General features: G+C 34.0%; 3 protein-coding genes across 8 annotated transcripts; 2 read left to right on the top strand and 1 right to left on the bottom strand.

Moving 5' to 3' along the window:
• The first annotated feature begins 4,018 nt into the window (after window positions 1-4,018).
• Window positions 4,019-5,693, top strand: LOC131603346 (cold-regulated 413 inner membrane protein 1, chloroplastic-like). The gene is made up of 6 exons (XM_058875643.1): window positions 4,019-4,343; window positions 4,408-4,557; window positions 4,733-4,828; window positions 5,012-5,076; window positions 5,196-5,265; window positions 5,361-5,693. Exons 1-6 carry the CDS (start codon window positions 4,180-4,182, stop codon window positions 5,521-5,523), a joined length of 708 nt encoding a protein of 235 aa, XP_058731626.1. The 5' UTR covers window positions 4,019-4,179; the 3' UTR covers window positions 5,524-5,693.
• A 1,981-nt stretch (window positions 5,694-7,674) lies between these two features.
• Window positions 7,675-12,805, bottom strand: LOC131603344 (carboxyl-terminal-processing peptidase 1, chloroplastic). Of its 2 annotated transcripts, XM_058875638.1 has the most exons (12): window positions 12,314-12,805; window positions 11,795-11,914; window positions 11,153-11,290; window positions 10,588-10,692; window positions 10,322-10,490; window positions 10,174-10,250; window positions 9,728-9,772; window positions 9,085-9,168; window positions 8,735-8,773; window positions 8,595-8,657; window positions 8,348-8,477; window positions 7,675-8,044 (listed from the first exon to the last, which is right to left on the bottom strand). In XM_058875638.1, exons 1-12 carry the CDS (start codon window positions 12,665-12,667, stop codon window positions 7,989-7,991), a joined length of 1,380 nt encoding a protein of 459 aa, XP_058731621.1. In that variant the 5' UTR covers window positions 12,668-12,805; the 3' UTR covers window positions 7,675-7,988. The 2 variants fall into 2 exon arrangements, with proteins under 2 accessions (XP_058731621.1, XP_058731622.1); XM_058875639.1 differs by lacking the exon at window positions 9,728-9,772.
• Window positions 12,766-18,807, top strand: LOC131603345 (TLC domain-containing protein At5g14285). 5 transcript variants are annotated; one of them, XM_058875640.1, is made up of 11 exons: window positions 12,766-13,089; window positions 13,161-13,269; window positions 14,726-14,814; window positions 14,909-14,965; window positions 15,057-15,165; window positions 15,255-15,356; window positions 15,449-15,513; window positions 15,596-15,699; window positions 15,824-15,888; window positions 17,745-17,799; window positions 18,271-18,807. In XM_058875640.1, the coding sequence occupies exons 1-11, from the start codon at window positions 12,920-12,922 to the stop codon at window positions 18,429-18,431; spliced, it is 1,086 nt and encodes a 361-aa protein (XP_058731623.1). In that variant the 5' UTR covers window positions 12,766-12,919; the 3' UTR covers window positions 18,432-18,807. The 5 variants fall into 5 exon arrangements, 3 of the variants coding, with proteins under 3 accessions (XP_058731623.1, XP_058731625.1, XP_058731624.1); XR_009284313.1 differs by lacking the exons at window positions 15,824-15,888; window positions 17,745-17,799; window positions 18,271-18,807 and having other exon boundaries at window positions 15,443-15,513; window positions 15,596-15,662; XM_058875642.1 differs by lacking the exons at window positions 12,766-13,089; window positions 13,161-13,269; window positions 14,726-14,814; ... (4 more) ...; window positions 15,596-15,699; window positions 15,824-15,888 and adding an exon at window positions 16,184-17,349.
• The last annotated feature ends 1,515 nt before the right edge of the window (window positions 18,808-20,322 follow it).

Below are 20,322 nucleotides of genomic sequence, written 5' to 3'. Positions count from 1 at the left end.
GCAACCTGAAGGGTATGTCGAAAAGGGGAAGGAAGATTATGTGTGCAAGTTAAAGAGATCTTTGTATGGGCTGAAACAATCTCCTCGACAGTGGAATAGGAGATTCGACAAGTTCATGGCACGCATAAGTTTCATTAGAAGTCAGTTCGACCACTGCGTTTACTTCAGATTTCGACCTGGTAATTCATTTGTTATTTTGTTGCTTTATGTGGATGATATTCTCATAGCTAGCAACAGTGTTGAAGATGTGATGAGGGTGAAGGCTGAACTCAATAAGGAGTTCGATATGAAGGATCTGGGAGCTGCTTCCAGGATTCTTGGAATTGACATTCGGAGAGATAGAAAGAAGTCGAAGATATGCTTATCTCAAGAGGCATATCTACGGAAGATTCTTGAAAAGTATGGTATGTCGAATTTGAAGCCAGTTGTGACTCCAACAAACCCTCAATTCAAGCTGAGTATTGATCAGTGTCCCAGTACTGATGTCGAAAGAGCCTATATGAATAGCATCCCATATGCTAATATAGTCGGTTCTTTGATGTATGCTATGGTCTGTACTAGACCCGACATAGCTTACGCAGTCAGTCTTGTAAGCAGGTACATGGCGAATCCTGGAAAGGCTCACTGGCAAGCATTGAAGTGGATTTTAAGGTACATAAATGGGTCTCTGAATAGAGTCCTAATTTATGGTGGAGCCTTGGGTGAAGATAGTAAAGCAGTAATAGAAGAATATGTCGACTCTGATTATGCAGGTTGTATGGATTCCAGAAAATCTATTTCTGGATATGTTTTCACTATGTTTGGCACTGCAATTAGTTGGAAAGCAACACTTCAGAAGGTTGTTGCTCTATCAACCATTGAAGCGGAGTATATTGCCCTAACTGAAGCTGTGAAAGAAGCATTGTGGCTTGAAGGTTTTGCGAAGGAGCTGAAACTTCAAGGTCGAGGTATCACTGTTAAATGTGATAGTCAAAGTGCAATACACCTGTCGAAGAATTCAGCCTATCATGAGCGAACTAAGCACATTGATGTGAGGCTGCATTTCGTCAGAGGAGTAATCGAGCGTGGAGAAGTCCAAGTGCTGAAGGTTTCGACTGAAGACAATGCTGCTGATATGATCACCAAGACATTGCCGAGTTGCAAGTTTTTCCACTGTATGCAGTTGATAAAGCTGCATGAAGAAAGCTAGTTTGTTCCTTGACGTTGTAGAGTTAGGTCCAAGGTGGAGATTTGTGAGATATTGGATCGAACTCTAGTATTGTCGAAGGGTAGCTTCTTGGTTCGACAGTTCGACAGAGTTAAGCATGAAGTCGAAGGATTGTTCACATGCTGGTGTCGAAGTGTGCATGCTGTAGTCGAAGATGGGTCTAGCATGCAGATGTCGAAGATGCTAGGGTTGTTAGCATGTTAAATTAGGTTTTAGTGTTTAAACCCTAATTTGTTAAGTTAGCTTGTTTATTTAGTTGGCTTGTGTAATGGGCCTTGCTGAAAAAGCCCATTAGTTAGTATGTTAGGTTTTATTATAAATAGCATACTAGTCTCTCATCATTGCTAAGCTGCAAATCCTAATTTAGGGTGAGAGAGGTTATTTGTTATTCTTGTAAACTTGTAATCTTGTTTTAAGAGAAAGTGAAAGAATAGCAGTTATAACCAATTATTGTGTTCCTATCCTCTCTAATTCCCTATTATACTTTGTTATTGGTATCGTTTTTCACAACAGTTACAATAATTTATATTAATTTAAAACTCATATAAATTAATATAAAATGATATTATAAGATTTATAATATTCTTAAAGATATTTTAAAATATATATTTATAATATTTTAAAAGATATTATAAAATATTTATAATATTTGAGAGATATTATAAGATTATAATAATAATTTTTTTCTAACAATTAATAAGAGATGTTTGATGATTTGTTATGGATTGTTAGATTTTTGTAATTATAAATATGTATTTTTGTTGTTATTGTAAGTGAGACAATCTTGAGAATTTTAGAGTTTAGGAAGAAATAAATGGTTTAGAAATTCTAAGGATAAACTTAGAAACATTGATTTTGAGAAATCTTTGGAGTTATATAAGAGGATTGAGAAATATTTTTAAACACCTTAAGTTTGTGCGATTCTTATATTGAGAGTTGGAGAGATTGATTGGGAAACTCTTAGGTGGAAAATAGAGTTTGTTCATGGGAATTTGGAAGGCTATTTTCTTGTAACTCATTTGTAATCTCTTGTAACAACTTTTGGAGTATAGTGAATTGCAAAATTGTTCTCTTCGCCAGACGTAAATCATTTGATCGAATTGGGTAAACAAACATTTTGTCTGCCTTATTTTTTTCTGTTATATTTTTTTTTTTGCTTATTGGTTATTATTGCTAAAAGCCAATAATTTTTGTTACTATTGTTCTTACATATAAAAGTACTTGATTTTGAATTGAACCTTATCACTTTCACAACAAGTGATGTCTACCGTGGAGCAGAGAGATATTGTTTATATTATAACTAAATGGGAGATCACGAAATTTTCTGGAGACACCAATTTTGGGTTGCGGAAAATGAAGATGTAAGCAAATTTAACTCAAGAGAAGTGTATTGAAGCTTTGAAAAGTAAGGCATTGATGTCTACACGCCTAACATAAACAGAGAAGACCGAGATTGTGGATAAGGACAAGAGTGTCATTATCTCCTACCTTGGGGATAAAGTTCTAAAAGAAGTTGCCAAGAAATCATAACAATGTAATGAATTTTGCAAAAGACAAGGGATAAAGACACATGAGATCATTTAGTTTTTATAGCAAGATTGGTGTCAAAGCTGCTTACTTGGTTGACAGAGATTCCCATCAGAGGAAGAAGAATAAAAGCCAAAAGGATGAAGCTTTTAGAAACTACGGTGCAGAAAACTCAGTTTGAGGTGGAGTTTCCTACTATAGATACTAGTAGTAATGATGGAATGATTACGGAGACCTCTGATTATCATTTGACTCATGATAAGGTAAGGAGAGAGATTATAGCATCTCAATGGAATGATTATGTTAGCTTGAGGTGTTATTTATATTTTGAATGTGGCTGAAGGATTGCAAAATTCATAAACAGGGATCTTCATGGAGGCATTTAAAAGCAGTTGGAGTAAACAATGGTTGAAAAAACATGCTTGTGGGCTTGTTGGATTACCTAGGCAGAAAAATATGATTGAAAACAAGTGGATGAAAGTGACGAGGTCAAGGTTCAAGGATGTCTTGAACTTGATCGAGGTTGTTGAATAGAGTTTCAACATGGTAGATAGCAGCAAGGTGGTTGATGGTTAAATTGGTATCAAGTCAAGGTGGAGATTGTTGAAGTATGTCTTAAAACCTTAAGTGATGAAGAGAAAGAAAACATATTTCGAGATTGCCAAAAATTTAAAAGTAGAAAAGCAGTCAGGTTCAGGCGCTTCATGGATATCAGATTCGATCAGTTCAATCATGGCTCAGTTCATTAATGTTAGAATATTTTATATTAATTTAGAGATAATATAAATTAATATAAAATGATATTATAAAATATATATTTATAATATTTGAGAGCTATTATAAGATTATAATAATAACTTTTATTTTAACAATTAATAAGTTATGTTTTAGAATTTATTATGGACTTGTTGAACTTTTATAATTATAAATATGTATCTCTTCCGTTATTTTAAATGTGATAATCTTGAGAAAATAGTAATTTCATTCTATTTGATTATTAGGATATTTATTTTTGTTCGCAACAAAAAAATTATTTAATTACAAAAATTCAAAAAAAAATATAATATTAGAGTTTGATTAGTTTTTATTTAATTACAAATTTTTTTTTTTTTCCAAAACATTTTACATAAAAGGATAACTCTACCTAACTTTTTCTGATGGGTAGATAAGAATTCACCAAAAGTATTTTAAAGAGTTAATTAATGCTATTAGTGTTTTGAGAAAAAAAGACTTTGTGCACGTATACATTGGTAACATTAGCTTGAGTGACGCGTGTGCAACAACAAAGAGAACATATGTGGTAGAAGTGGGTCCTTGCTGTGTCTGGGTAGACTCAAATACTGAATCACTCACTTTTCCTTCTTTCGTCTCAAAATTCAGGGAAGAAACTGAATATAGAAGAAATAGAGATCTCATCATAGCCATAGCATAACAAAGAAAGAAAAATGTTGTCATCAGGTTGCGTCTTGTCTTCAACTGTAAATCCACGAACCGCCTTCTCTCCCCTCAACTGCACACCAAGAGATCCATCCTTCTCTTCGACTTCTCTCCTCCCCTCAACGGCATCACTCTCTTTCTCTCACCGCACTTTCAATCCCATATGCCTAAGGTACATTCTCACTTACTCTTCCTTTCATTTTCTCTCTGATAATCTTTCCGTGCTTTCATTCCAGATCCTTCACTCGTCATCACGGAATCCGAATCGCCGACAAGTCGAAAACCAGTAGCAACAGAAGAATCACAGGGTTTCGTGTCCGTTCATATGCTGCTCCTTATCCTCTCACTACTCCTAATGTCCAGTGGATCTCTACTGTTTCTGCTCTGTCTGTTTTCTCTTCTCTCTCCGCCTTTTACTTTTCATTCATCATTCCTCTTTTTATTTGCTATTATGACGATAAATTCTTTTGTATTTTGCTTGTTTGTTGGTTTATTCTACCTCTTGGTTGTCCAGGTACACAAAATTTATCATGTGGCTTATGAATGTTCAAAATATTGTAGGGTTTTAGTGCTGGCAAAGGGCACCACTGTACAGAAATCATTTCTTGTTCCATTATTTGCTTTACAAGCACCTGCTGCTGTCTTTGCCTGGATGCAGTATGTCATTAATTCTTTCTTGTTTTTTTTTATATGCTGAACTGAATTGTTTCAAAATAAATGTTCATATGTTTGTTTGTTCAACTAATTGTCGAGTATTATTCTATAAGTACATCAATACTACATGTTGTATGTAATTTGCCCTTTATTGATCTAAATATTTTACACAAATTGGATAAACAGAGGTAGATATGGTGTGTGGTCAGCATTCTTGGCACTTCTCGTCCGTCTCTTCTTTCATATTCCTGGTATGCCCTCTTCTCTATCATCACATGCACATCAAATGAATTGTGTGTTTTGTTCTTCATGTTTTTTGAATACTAATGGGAGAAACAAAATAATTCTGCTGGATATTCTTTGTTTACAGGTGAACTTGAGTTGCCATTTATCGCGTTACTCTTGGTGATTGTGGCTCCTCATGAGGCTATAAGATTAAGGTAGGCCAATCCATGTTTTGGGGGCCATTGAGCTGTTGTCAAATTTACCCTATTTATTAAAATAAAAACTTATACATTATTATGCTCTTGACCAGGGACACAAAAGAAGGTGCTGCAGTTTCTCTGTTGATTGCAGCGTATTTGGCTTTTCAGCATTTCTCAAGAACAGGCTTGGAGAAATCATTTGACCAAGGTTCAATTGTTGCCACCTTAGCCGTCATCGGTATCTCTGTTGCATCTGTGTTGCTTCTTATCTGAGTTGGGTTTGAAATGATTTATGCTAATAGTTCATTGTAAATAAGAACAATACACCTGTTGAAATGTTGATATTGTGTGGATATATGTTACGTATAACTTGTTTGACACTCAAATCCTTTACTTTCTACTTGCTAATTTAAATAATGGAGTATAAAAAGTTTGTAGATTTATATTCTTTGGAATTACTTAGTGTAAATATTTCTAAATTGTGTTGTTGTTTGTCTATGGTTTGGAGTGGCTTGCATGTAGAATATCACTTATATGCAGCCATTTTTGTAGTATCTGAAATGTTACACCATTCATTAAATTAACTTCTTTTGGCACACTTATAAATGCTTCATTAGCAATATGAAGCGTGAACAATAAATAGATTGTATGTTATATACTAGTAATATGTAGCAGGAAAATTAAGTAACAATCTCTAACATTTACCTGTTATAATGATTGTATGTTTTATTATGTTACCAATTAAAAACAACTCTTTTACTCTCTATATCCTAAAATAAATGTCACATTTGTAAAAATTATTTAGCATTATGTTTTGAAACACTCTCGAATACATTTGTAGTTGTGGGTGATTTGTTTTTCTCTTTGTCATGATCAATATTTAAGCCCTTATTTACTCTTGACTCTAGAAAGAGCCATATAAAGTTCTATGACTAAATATATCTCTTGGTAAATATAGATCAACTTTGTCTAAAAATTGACCTTGAAATTTATTAATTTTCATAGCAAATGAAATAATTATTGAAAAATGTCTCTTGATGAGTTTGAATGGCCATGGTGATTGAGGAGATATTGACATCTTTGGAATGTAGATTACATTGCTGATGTTTTTTTTTTTTTTTTGAAATGGTCCTTATTTCAATTCAATCACATGATTAGCAAGTCACAATAAATTTCTCAATAACATTATGGTGGTGCCAACCTTAAGTTTAATTGAGTGATTTGGAAGCTCGGAATTTTTAAGACATTAAAAATTCAGGTGTCATTAGCTTTTTACATTTATTGATTTCATCAATAACTTCAATAGTTGATTACTATCAAATTATGATATGTATTTGAAACAATTGCTTAAATTGGATATTTAAATTCAGATATCAAGAATTCATCTTGAATGGTAATCTCAACATATCTATTATTCGGCTCAGACATTTTTCCATCACCAATCTTTAATATCCATTCAATTTTTATCTTTTTTTTGAATATCTTCTTCAGCTGATGTTGATGAACCATTTTGCAATCTCATATTTTTGTTGCGTGTCTTTTGCCAGTAGATAAGGCAAACAAACAGTTGTTTTAGCCTGATTTTGAGTCTCCAAATCGAACTCATCTTCAAATTCACTTAATATTACAGTAAGTCCATTCTTATGACTCCATCTATAGGAATTTCTATCACTTTTCTGCAAACTTATATGTTGAATCAATTTTCTCACTTCTATCACTTTTCTACAAATTTATATGTTGAATCAATTTTCTCATATATAGATCTGTCAAACTAATCGTCAAAGTAGCTTCAAATTACATCAACTTTTATTCTATTCAACTTTTTGCCTAATCATCAAATATGTTGAAAATACTCAACTAACGACCGTCCACCGACTCGCGGCTCCGACACAACCTTCTCTGATTTTCATTCGTTTTTTACATCTTTGACTTTCTGAAAAAACTTTTTGAAAATTACGAATTTTGGCTTATGCAATCTTCAAATATGTTTTTTTTTTCTTCATCAACAAAGATTTTAAGACATAATTCAATAAAAGTTAAATAATTTTAGGCAAAATTTGGATGAAATAAAAGAGATAGCGGTGTTGATTTTGGATGGAAAAATATGTTAGAGAAAGTAAATCAAGAGAGATCGCGAGAAAGTTAGAGAAAGATAGAGAAATAAAAGTTAGAGGATTCAACTTCATGTTTATAGCATGAATCTAGGAGTAGAATTAAAATAAAATTGGATTGACAATTTGCTTATTTTTGCTGCTAATATTTTGGCGATTCTAGCATTGTTTCGTATTAATCTTGAAATAAAGAGAGCCTTTAGCAGGAATAGAAGAACTTTCAAAAGATCCAAGATAGACTCTGCACTAGACCAAACTGAGCGCAGTGACGAGCCCAAATTTATGACTCTCCAAATAAGCAATGGTCAAAATATTTGTAGAAAAAATTGCAATTTCCAATTTCTTTCATTTTCAATACTGTACTAATTTGTTTACCAATAATGTGTGACACTTTATGCATTCATATCTGATACACTCAAAATATACAAAAATGTAAACAAAGTTCCCTATGCTCTACCTTCTTTGATACAAACTCATGCATGCTAGCTGAGATAATTTCTTCCCACCAACCTGGAACTTTTGAGATATATACATGGAAGCTTCCAGGATGCGGATTCATAAGAAGTTTCCAATTGAATGAAAAACCAGAAGCAAAAAGATTGCATTCAATGCACCACAGAAACAGTTTTATCCTTGCTGAAGCATACTGCATTTTGAAAGATGTTGACTGACATCATCCCAAGCTGCAAATATAGGGAGAGCTCAAGACATAAAAACAATATTACAATTTTACTTTGAAAAAGAGAAAGATAAAAGGACAATCTAGCTATGTAGCAATGACATTTCAGATTGAATGCGTGACTGATGTCTGACACCGACTCTTGATTACATTCAATACTTTCGTTTTCTTAAATTATTACTAAATTCTTATGTGCCGGTTTCAGTGTAGTGTATGTGTAAGTGCTTGACAACAATCTAGAGCTAGTCATATGGTAGGAACTCCAACGCTCGTCCTAAGAAAGAGAAGATGAAAAACACAAGTATACCTGGAAGTTTCTGGAAGTCGGGTTCTATTCCGTTGCCGTTTATGTCCTTGTGCTTTGGTGTTACATATTTTCCAACAGTAATAACCACACCAGACCCATCTTGAAGCTCAAATACAGATTGGATTAAACCCTGAAAGAAAACCATCATAGCAGAGTGAAGCTCAAATGAGTGTCAGAATAAGAATACAGATTGAAACAATTTAGACACATTTTTAAACCATTTAGCAAAGACGAAAAAAATATAAACCTTGCCATATGTGCGTTTTCCGACAAGAACAGCTCTACAATTATCATGGAGTGCAGAAGCAACCTGAAACAATTAAGTATAACATGAACATCGGTGTCATAAGAAGCATGAGTTGAAAAGTGAAAGAAATAGCTCCTCACTATTTCACTTGCACTAGCAGTTTTGTCATTCACTAAAACCTGCAAGATACAAACCAAAAGAGTCTTAAAAGCCTATCACGAAGTCTCCAGAATGAGAATTTCACTAAGCAATGACAAGTAACAGTAATTCAAAATGGGGAGTATCATACATAGAATAAAAGGTTTCTCTGTACAACTCAATTTTATAATTTACTCCGTACTTATCATCTTTAAATATCACAATAAAGCATGGTAATTCATTCAAATAAATAAAAAAAGGAGATTGAAATAAAAAGGAAATTGGAAGCAAAACAATTGCTTGATGTAAATGTAATTGTAAAAAAAAAATCAGATGTAGGAAAAGCTTTTACAACAACAGGAGTACGAATCAATGGTGAAGTATCTGAAACAACAGCTTGCTGGAACTGGGGGTCTCTCCCAGCAGTGTAGATGACCTGTCATGAGGACAGTAGAAAAGGACAAGTCTGCGTTAAGAAACCAAAAAACAGTTGAAGAAGCATCAACCAGATAGCAGTCAAAGTTAACATCAGTATATCCTTTAGCATAAAAAAAAAACAACATTTAATCAGTGATATCATCATCCTAATTGATTATCTACTACGTAAATAACCGGTTAACTAAACCACTTAATCGATCAACACACTCAAAATTAATCTAATCTACTATACTGAACTCTTCACTTCGTACGAAAAAGTGGGAGGGACCATATGTTAAGTAAACAGCTAAGCAAATGTCTAACATAATTGTAATAAGAAATCACAATTATAGAAAACAAGAAAGTTTAAGGGATAAAAAATGTTTTAACCGCTCATATCACATTTTAAGGCAAAGTAACATTCAAGTGAATCGATAGCATATTTAAGACCTCATTCTTAACCTCCCCAATTGCTTATCAAGTTATTTAATGGTTTACTTGAGAGAAAGTCTTCTCATACAATGTGTGCTTGAATAGTCCATGACACTCAACCACAGGCACAAAGTTGACATAATTACCGTGTCTCCTTCGTTTAGGAAAAGCTTTGCAATTTCAATTCCAGCCTGAATAAATTAAGAGGCCAAAACTGAATTAGGAAATTTCAAAAAACAAGGAAAACATACATTCAATACAACACACACATCATTTATCTTATAATCTTATCAACCAAAGCATATTTGAGCACAACCCAATAGAGCAATCAAATTTACTTGATTTTTTTTTAATAAATACTAACTTATGATAATACTTCATTTTATGAAAAAAGAAAAGATAAAAGAAAAAATGGGACAGCAAAAACAATCTTGGCATTTCCTCTCAGCCATAATCTGCATGCGCCCTATAGAAGCCTTATGCGTTTATCTTCATTTTCAGAATGCAAAGAACATATAAAACTTGTTATTCTAGTTGATTTCAAAGAAGAAAATAAAAATACTATAGGTAAATAGGGTTATTGAAATCCAACCTGCACGAGCCCACCAAGATTATCTCTAAGATCCAATACAAAATATGAGGCACCCTTATCTTGAAGTCGCTTCATTGCTGCAAAATTCAATTCATTCTAGTGTCATCACAAGCAAGCAAAAAAAAAGATTATGTTATGAAAAGCTTACCAATGACTAAATCTTTTCGAGCCAATGCATTGAACTCCTTGAGGCGGATGTACCCAACTTGAGCAGCACCATTGTCAGCCTGTTCCATCCGGTAAGAGACAGGTGTGCGAGCCACAAATTGCCGCTGAACTTCTATTGATTCAACAGGTCCACAGTTTCCATGTTTGACCTGACAATAGTGATACCAACATTAAACATGAACATTAAAATCCTAAATTCAAAGGCTAGAGCAGGGGACAAACTAACTTGGAATCAAAATCCAAAACCTGAATAGTCACGGATGTTCCGTTAGGGCCTTGCAACAGGGATGATACCTCAAATGCTGATTTTCCCTTTACCTCCATGTTATTGACTGCCAATATTTCATCCCCCTAACCAACAAACAGAAGAAAAAAGGACCAATTGAATTGTCGATCAATTTCTCTAGAGTAGTATAGTGGCTTCAATTGCTCTTGCAAACAAAAAGAAATGCATTATGTTGTGTTCCTAAAAGTGAGCATTCGAGATATTGAATATGTAGAAGTGACAATGCATATCATGATTCATTTCTCATATTTCATTGGTATAACTAAAAAAAAGAAGCAAGAGAGTTGCATGTGAAGAATTATTAGAATGAGTGGAAAACAACATTTCTAAGGCGTGACAATACCATCTAAAGACAAACTTCAAAACTTAGAGTTATGCACATGATAATGATATAACCATTCGCCAAAAAAAATATATAATCATATAATCATAGTAACATCAACAGTGAATTGAAAAAATAAATCATGACAGCATAATTCTTGAAAGACATTGACCGAGTAACTTTGTAGAGCCGTCTTTGTCTACCTGTCTGACACCAGCAGAATATGCAGGACCGTCCAATATTACTCCCAATACCTTCAGTCTGTGATCTCCATTGTCTTCAGTGACTTCCCTAAGGTTTATTCCAATACCAGTCATGTCATACCTCGCCATCTTGGAGAACTTTTACAAGTAAAAAAAGTCCATGTACCATAAAGTAAGAAACATGAGAAGCACAGTGGTAGAAAGTACGGAAATATATGCATTACATCAACATATATAAGCAAAAAAAAAGTAGATAGTACAATAATATAAAAATGCGTCACAAGTTACTTATTTAGTTTAATTGATGTCTTATAAAAATATAGGCACACCAATTTTTAACTCAGAAAGCACAGTAAAACAATCTTCCATTGCCAACTCAGGCCATATGGCAGTGGCAAGGACAGACAATATTTATAAAAAAAAGTTATATGGCCGTAATTGTTGATGCAGCTTTAAGTTTTTTTTTACATCTCTGTGACCGCGATGCGGCTAAGATTTATTTCTTGTGTGTCAGTCGACACGGTGATTCATATCAATATCAAGGATTGTGATTAGAGATGGCAAGGCAAGTACCCATAAACATCTAATGATTAAAAAAAGCATCCATAGTGCAACACCAATGAAAATTAAAGAATCAATTACCTCCTCTGGTGAAAGAAACCTTGTATATGGATCACCTAAACTAACCAACATTCGCTTGATGATTTGGTGTGCCTTTGACCTTGTCTGAATGGAATTGCTCAAAATATCATTCTTCTTCAGCTGCAAATTATAAACAGATATTAGCACCAACCAACTACCATACATAAACAACATCAAAGAAGCAAAGCTAACAACCTATGAAGCACCGATATAGACACAAATTTCAAACAACACCGAGACATAAACATCCATCATAATACGAGAAAATAGAAGCCATTGTAGGTAATCACAATCACAAGTACACCTGTGAGACACCCTTGAGTATAAAGTGTACAAGCTACATAGGCACTTAGCTAGCAACACATGATAAAGCAGCAAACTTTTAAGTTGGTAAAGTAATAAATACAAGCTGCAAACAAAAACCCACATGATACAAATTCATAAACTGCTCTGAGATGAAAAAAAATAGTTTCAAATTTTTTTATACAGTCAGTAGGGGAATTTTCACAAACACGTTACCTGCCAAGTATCTTGAGACCAACGGTGACTACCAGTGTCAATAAAATCATCATTAACAATCTGCCAAGCTTCCTGAACAAGTCCTTCATTGGTAACAACTTCAGGAGCAGTTGGAACCGTCACATCTCTAAACTCAACTTCACGGCATGTTTCCGAGGAAGGAGAAACAGGGACTGGAAGAGAAGGGGATTGAAGAGCATAGGCAGAAGAAGGGAAAGGAGAAAAGAATAAGCCAAAAGAGAGTGTAGTTGCAAGGAGAGTGTTGTGAAGGGTAATCTTAGTGGGAATAATTGGAAGATGAAGGTGATGAGAGGGTGTTGAAAGTGATGATGAGGGTGTTAGCCACACATTCATCTTCTTTCTCAAACTGAAACTGAAACTGAAACAACTAATATGACTCTTGTTCACACTTGTAGTTGTAGCGTTTGTGTTGTGTTGTGTTGTTTTTTTATTGTTAAATTAATTAAAAATAAATAAAAAGACAAAGTTTAATAATTAATTTAACCTCAAATGTTGGTTACCTAGTGGCTAGTTCATTTAACCACAGCCTCTCGTTACTGTACTCACTCGAAGCAAAACAATTGATAGAGTTTGAATTGAAAGGTGATGTTGTCAAGTGGAGGATTTCCTGTATTCAACCTTGCTCCTAATCTAACCGTTTCAAGGCTGTGTTTGGGAACAATGACATTTGGGGAACAGAACACGTTGACTGAGTCATTTCATCTTCTCGATGAAGCTTTTCATGCCGGAATCAATTTCTTCGACTCCGCTGAAATGTAAGTAGTTGCAGTTACTTCCCTTTTTCTTTTATGAATTCTTATTGATCTTGTTGTGTTGTGTTGTGTAGGTATCCAGTGCCTCAGCGTGCTGAGACTTGTGGATTGAGTGAGGAGTATCTTGGCCGTTGGATTAAACACCGAAATATCCCCAGGGACCGTCTCGTTATTGCAACTAAGGTTCTCTTTCTATCAAACTATTATCTCTGTTAGCTTCATTCTTTTCATCTTTTAACATTTTTGAACTAGTTAGTCTAATAAAGGGTTTGTGTTATGTATGCCACTTATTTTACTGATAAATGTATATGTTGTTCAATCTGTACCATACTAATTTTAACACGAATTGTAATAGGTAACTTTGAGTTTTAATAATAGGTAACTTTTTTAAGTATGAGTGTTTAGTCTCACATTGATATAAAATGAAATATTGGATATTTAAGTGTACATGTTGAATACATTATTGATAACTCCACCTGACACGGAGTCAATTAGAGTCATACGTATTGACCGATTATGAGTCATATGATAAGTGTATATCCCTTTATGCTTGGTGGTGTCTTGTTTTTATAGAATCTTCTTAGGCCTGAGTCTTTATGCTGATTCAATAATAGCTCCCTTGTCTAGCTGAAAGTAATAAAGGGAGTTAAGTTCTCTGTTGCCTACTATGAGGCCAGCCTTTTAAGGCTATTCAGTAAGGCTTTGTCTACACGTATAGTGGGTATTCATCAGAAGTGAGTTGCATCCGGTCCTAGACCGACTTTCACGATCTGGCCCATTAAGGGTGATCTGACCTAGCCCTTTCCCGTGAATGATTTAGGTTGGGGTGGGCTATGTTACGTCCTGGTTCGGATCCGGCCTAGATGCTTTTAGGCAAAATACCATAATGTACACAGTCTCCTAAACATGGAGCCTATAGGGGGTGAGGTGCTTTAGGGGAGACACTGGAATGTACAATAAGAGATGTGATATCTAATATTTTAAGGTTTTGAGTGGAGATGTGGTGTCAAGGTCTCTTTTAAGTCTAAAATGTTTGATTTGTTGTTGCTCCAACGCTCGCTCAAATTCTCCAATACACTAGATTATAAGCTACGTACCTACTCCTTGTTCTTGCCTTATGGAGTTCGTTAGCTATATCAATTTTGTGTGTGAGAGTTCATGATTGGTACTTGAAATTTCTTTGGAATAACTTATATATATTTGGAGTAAATTATCAGTTTAGTTCTTGACAGTACTAAAGTTGAAAGTCCCTCACCACATTAGTTCTTTTCAATTGATAAATTTAATCCCTAAAATTGTCACAAGGGAAATATGTGATTGATGATTTTTAATTTTAGAGATCATTTTGAAATTTCGTTAATTTCAGGCACCATATTGTTTGACCCTTACAAAATCAGCGATTAGATCGGTTAAGATATTCCATGTGATGTGACACTTCTATTTATGACTAATTGTTCGATTCCACCTGACATTTACTTGGATATCACTACCACCATCTACCATATTACTTCTTTCTTTTGCCCTAGTAATTATTGTTGATTTTGCTTTCATTTATGATGCACTTTTCAGTAAACTCTTTTGTTTAACAAGTTGTTATTCTTGGAGCATTGATGTTTTATCACAATACTAATATGGACAGGTTGCTGGGCCATCTGGGCAGATGACTTGGATTAGAGATGGTCCTAAATCTTTGGATGCCACCAATATCATTCAAGCTATAGATAATAGGTTACCTACTTTTTCCCAATTCACCTTTACTTTACACCTTCTTCCAGCTACTAGGATTCAATACTGATAAGCTTTCTTTATAAAATTTATGCAGTCTGTTGAGGATGCAATTGGATTATATTGATCTTTATCAAATTCATTGGCCTGATCGGTTTCTATCCTATGCCTAACCTTAATTTTTTTGATATTTTATGTTGAACAAATTTCTTATCTTTTTCCGCTTGTCTTACTGATCCTTGTAGCTATGTTCCAATGTTTGGAGAAACCGAATATGATCCGGATCGACAATACTCTTCAATTAGTATAGATGAACAACTTGAAGCTCTTAGCAAAGCGGTGAAAGCTGGGAAGGTAAGTAAGTAGCATTGTCAAATAGTTTACACTGTGGATGGACAAATGTAATTATTCCTGAAACAAGAGAATGAAAATTTCTTTTGCAGATCAGATATGTTGGTCTTAGTAATGAGACGCCGTATGGCTTGATGAAGTTTATTCAAGTTGCACAAAAATTCGATCCCTATCCAAAGATAGTTTCTTTGCAGGTATTATCAGTCACTACCATCAAACTCCATCAGTTCATTTTTGTGAAAATTTGCTTCAGAGCAGACACCGATTTTCTTCTGTTTAGTGACAGAATTCGTATAGTCTGCTGTGTAGAACTTTCGATTCTGCAATGGCCGAGTGCTGCCATCACGAGAGGTAAACATTATCTTTGGTTCTGATGATGTAATGCCTTATTAAAGCTTCATTTTCGATAACTGATTGATCGGTTTGTCTTCAGTATTGGCTTGTTGGCCTACAGTCCTCTGGCAATGGGTATTCTTTCAGGCAAATATTTGTCCCCTGGTAATGGTCCACCAGATGCTCGGTTAAATCTCTTTAAAGGTTTGTTCACATTTTCTAACATATATTTTGCTTTAGTTTATAATTTTAATGTAAAAGATATGTACCTAGTACATATGAATATATGGAAATGATACTATACTACTATTATTGCTGGCATTCACAGGAAAGTATTCAGAAGGAGAATCCAGATACAGCTTATCCAATAAAGCTATACATGCAGCTACTAGGGTAAACATTGTTGCAATGCTATTTTTTTCATTAACTTTTCAAATCACTTTTTTTTTTTTTTTTGCATGTTTTGATTATCATTCTCAAATTGCTTCATTACTTGATTCAAAGCATCTGATTCTTATCAACAAAAAAAACACCTGATTCTTATCACCAAAAAAAAAAAGCATCTGATACTCAATTATTTCACTAATTTTTATTTAATAATAACATATTATATTACTATTAAAATTAATTCAACTTATATTTTTTTTAAACCTAGCACAAATCAAATTTTTTTTTACATTAATTCTATTTCATTTAATATAAAATTCCTGGATTCATCATATATCAAAAGATCCACACTTTTGTTTTTTCTCACCAACCCACTTTCTTTCACCAAAACACACTATCTGTTGCACCATTCATTCAATCTCAAATTCCTCACCTAAATATATATTTCCCTCTTTCCAAATTCAAAAAACATTAAAAAATAAATAAATAACCCCACATAATATTTCTCATAAATAAGACCAAAACCACACAAAACATTTCTTTTCAGCTCAAAATTCATATCAACCACTCACCCAAAAAAACCTTTCTCTAAAACACACTCAACCAAAAAAAAACACCATAATAAAAACCAGAATATTCCTCAATTTCATTTCAATTCCAATTTCCAATCCCAAAAGAAAAAACCCTTTTTCTCTCTAAACCCTTTCTCAATCGCAATCGCAATCGCGTTCCCAAAAATCAATAATGGGAATGCTTTTGTTACAACAAGATTGGTTAGTTTTCCCGTTTTTCTTCTTCTTCCTCTCCATTTACCTATTCGGTTACCTCTTCCTCTTCCGTAACAAAAACCCTAAAATCCGAACCGAATTCTCCAGCTGTTTAATCTCACTCTTCCACGGTACTCCCGCCGCGATCCTCGGTGCAATCGCACTCTTCTCCGACCCCAACCGCGGCTTCGCAGCCTCCAACACCTCCTTCCAGAAAACCGTTCTCGATTACAGCATCGCCTACTTCGTAACCGATCTGTTACACTACGTCGTTTTCATCCCCGGCGACGTTCTCTTCATCGCTCACCATTTAGCCACGCTCTTCGTCATCGTCACGTGCCGTTACGTCGTCTCTCACGGGGCGTTCTCCGTCGTCGTTTTGCTTGTGCTCGCTGAAGTGACTAGTGCGTGTCAGAATACGTGGACGCTCGCCGGTGCTTGTAGATTGGAGAACCGGTTCGCTGCTAGGGTTTACGATGCGTTGTCTCCGCCGTTTTATGTGGTGTATACGGTTGTGAGGGGGTTTGTTGGGCCTTACTTTGTTTTTAGAATGGTGGTTTTTTATGCGAGTGGGCTTGCTTCTGGGCTTGTGCCTACTTGGGTTTGGGTTTCTTGGGCTGTGGTTGTGTTTTCGGCGATTGGTGTTAGTATTTTGTGGGTGTACTCTCGTTGGGTTGAACTCATTAGGGAAAGAAGAACTGCTACCAAATTAGAGCAGAAAATTAGATAGGGTTTGCTTATTGTAAGTTGTAACCATTTATAGTTAGCATTGTTTTTTTTTTTTCAACTGAAGAATTTATATAGCCTTGTTTGAATGATAATGTCATGCGTTGCTAAGCTTTTTTTCTGCATGTTTTGATTATCATATTGTAACTCGGCTTGATTAGATGAGAAATTTTGCGCACTCTTGTTGCTAAAGGTTTAGATGTATCTTGGGTTTTGTTGGCGTAAGAATATCTTTTGTTGTTATATGTTGATCTATCATATAGATGAAGATGTTTAAAGAAGAAATTTGTAGTTGAATAGAATCTTGTGTTCTGAATTGTTTATTTTTACCAATGTGAATGCGCCTATCATATTTTTTTGATTTTGCAGGAATACCTTGATGTTGCAAAAACATATGGTCTTCATCCTGTATCTCTTGCTATAGGTTTGGTTGTCCTATCCTATATCTTTAGATGTGCAAACTTGGCTCCGTTTTTGAGTGAATGAGGATGGATATTTATTGTGTGTGATGTTATTGTTGTTTTCTCAGTTATTTGCATGATTCCGTAACATATAAGCCTCAAGCTTGCGCTGATATTGTTTGTTTTCTAAGTCTTATATATCTCGACTAATTGACTAGTATTTTATCATTGCTGAAGAAATGTGATTTTATTGTAGATCATATGCTGTTACCTGAGTTCAATTGGAGTGTTTTAGCTATTTCATGTGCAATTTGTTCAGGCTTTTACTTTTATTTTCACACAATTCCATTGTGTATGCAAACATTGTGATTCTTGAGCAGTTGAGCTCATCCTTTAGATGCTATGGTCAATGGTTTTTCTACATTATGTCTATCAGATTTCCTGTTTTGTTGTATCCTTATTTTCTTTGTTGCTGTTCTTTGTGTTTTGAGCAGCTTTTGTTTTGCGACACCCTCTTGTTGCTAGTGTTGTTTTTGGGGCTACCAAGTCATGGCAGCTCCGGGAGGTTCTAAATGCATGCAAGATCAAGCTCACATCTGAAGTCATTGAAGAAATTAACAAGATTCATTCAAGGTTTCCAAATCCATGTCCCTGAACTGAAGATTACAAATAATTACACTAAAAAGTGTTCATGGGGAAATAAAAAAGACTAACTCACATCTACACTGTAAAAGTACTCGGATTTACCCAATCTATGTCCCATGTTAAAGTTGCTTTTAATTCTACAAAATTATTTTTTTATTTTTGAGCTAGATCGATGCCAAATGCTAAACAGCTTAAAGCCTGCAAACGAGACTCACGCTTGAGCAAGAGGAGCTTCGTATTGCTTAAACTAGTTTTGTTTTCTCTTAACAGTCTTATACAAGCATAGTATTCTCTTATGTGTGTTGTTTGTTTGAATATTTCAGTATTGTATAATTGTGCTACAGTTTTAAGCATTGGCAGTATAGTGTTTGTTATATCTTACTTTATTTCATCTGTTGTTGAATCATGAATGGATGGAGATTGAAATATAGAAAAATAGCTTTGGGTTAAAGAGCAACTTTTTTAGTGAATAAATGGTGGAAGTAGGCCAAACGTAATGTACATTATTTATTAATTAAACATATTCTTGTTTTTTTCTTCTTTCAGAATCGTAGAATATATTCCTGTTTCACTATCTTTTTTATAATAAACTTGTTTTACTTTTATATGGATATATTTGCATATAGTATGATTGATTATTCACTGGTGTGGCTATTAAACATCAACATACGCTGGTTTGGTTCAACAACCATATATTTTCGTAGATTCTCTTTTGTTCTTTTATTATTATCCAAGAGTTGTGCTCAGGTTATTTGCACTCATACGCTACTACATTTCTTCAAGCATTTATTTAATTTTTAAATTAAAAGAGGTATTATATTCCCTCAAGTAATAACATAAAAAATGTATTTACTAGCTAGTTACGTTAAGCCAGTGGTTATACTTACACAACGTGTATAATTGAAGTTGAATATTCTTATCTTAGTAATAATGACCATCAAGATGGAAAGTAGAACTTCATAATAAGCATAACAAATTTAGAAGGTGGAAAAGGGAATATCACCTTCATGTCTGAGGCCTGATCATGTGACATTGTCATCAATAATGCAAGACTTGGTCTGCTCACTCATAAGGAAATGATTCAATCCACAAATAGGTAAATTTGTAGATTTAAAGGTAAATTTGTAGGTAAATTATTAAATTATTGGATGTCAATTATTAATATGACGTGACTTATTAAATATCCAAGTATACGAGTATTTGGAAAAAATTTATACTACTTGTCTAAATTAAATTAAATAAAATATTGAAAATTGCAATTTTAGTCATTCAATCAGATTAAGAAGGGATCAACTTTGAGCCAATTATGTGTCTTGAGCTTCAATTAATATGTTTTTTTTTTTACAAACAATTAAATTGTGTTAAAAAAAACATTGAGATTGTCTAAGTTATAATTTGGCCACCAACAAAGGTCTTCTAACCTAAAAAATTGAATGATTTAAGAAAAATCAACTACTTTAAACTTAAATGACAATTAAGCTTCTACTTATAAAGAAATTGAGTTGTTAAGAAAATTTCATTGTTTCCAATCTCATTGTCTTTTAGAATCAGTTCATAAAGATAACGGGTGATGAAACAAAATCACATTATTTTTCATCAATTTTTCCATATCTTGAAAACATGGGAGTGTAGTGAAGGGGCGGCGCCCATATACTGGTTGTGCAATTTTTCCTCTTCTCTTTTTTTAAAATTAAATTATTTTTTTAGTTATTCATTTGCCATAATAAATTAGGGTTAAATATTGGGCTTTAGGCCCAATTGTGTGCTTTTACTATTCTACTAGGTCCACTCCCTATTCACTTAACACCCCCAGTATTTTAATTTCATTTTTTTATTAGTTTTTATCTGTTAATTAGTTTAAGAATAATGCTATTTAGTACGAAAGAAATTGAAGGAGAAAT

Source organism: Vicia villosa, linkage group LG5 (assembly GCF_029867415.1).
Source record: "Vicia villosa cultivar HV-30 ecotype Madison, WI linkage group LG5, Vvil1.0, whole genome shotgun sequence".
Classification (NCBI taxonomy): domain Eukaryota; kingdom Viridiplantae; phylum Streptophyta; class Magnoliopsida; order Fabales; family Fabaceae; genus Vicia; species Vicia villosa.
The sequence above is the reverse complement of the archived record's forward strand: the minus strand, read 5'-3'. Positions and strand labels throughout refer to the sequence as shown.

What these genes read in the sequence shown, in the direction of transcription:
- LOC131603346 (XM_058875643.1), top strand. Translation starts at nt 4,180, where the DNA reads ATGTTGTCATCAGGTTGCGTCTTGTCTTCAACTGTAAATCCACGAACC. An exon ending in TTCAATCCCATATGCCTAAG is followed by an intron (nt 4,344 to 4,407) that starts GTACATTCTCAC and finishes CTTTCATTCCAG; the next exon opens with ATCCTTCACTCGTCATCACG. An exon ending in GCTGTCTTTGCCTGGATGCA is followed by an intron (nt 4,829 to 5,011) that starts GTATGTCATTAA and finishes TTGGATAAACAG; the next exon opens with AGGTAGATATGGTGTGTGGT.
- LOC131603344 (XM_058875638.1), bottom strand. Translation starts at nt 12,667, where the DNA reads ATGAATGTGTGGCTAACACCCTCATCATCACTTTCAACACCCTCTCAT. An exon ending in ATCTTGGTGGGCTCGTGCAG is followed by an intron (nt 9,773 to 10,173) that starts GTTGGATTTCAA and finishes TAATTTATTCAG; the next exon opens with GCTGGAATTGAAATTGCAAA. An exon ending in TGATTCGTACTCCTGTTGTT is followed by an intron (nt 8,774 to 9,084) that starts GTAAAAGCTTTT and finishes TGTATCTTGCAG; the next exon opens with GTTTTAGTGAATGACAAAAC.
- LOC131603345 (XM_058875640.1), top strand. Translation starts at nt 12,920, where the DNA reads ATGTTGTCAAGTGGAGGATTTCCTGTATTCAACCTTGCTCCTAATCTA. An exon ending in ATTCAAGCTATAGATAATAG is followed by an intron (nt 14,815 to 14,908) that starts GTTACCTACTTT and finishes AAATTTATGCAG; the next exon opens with TCTGTTGAGGATGCAATTGG. An exon ending in CAAAGATAGTTTCTTTGCAG is followed by an intron (nt 15,357 to 15,448) that starts GTATTATCAGTC and finishes GTTTAGTGACAG; the next exon opens with AATTCGTATAGTCTGCTGTG.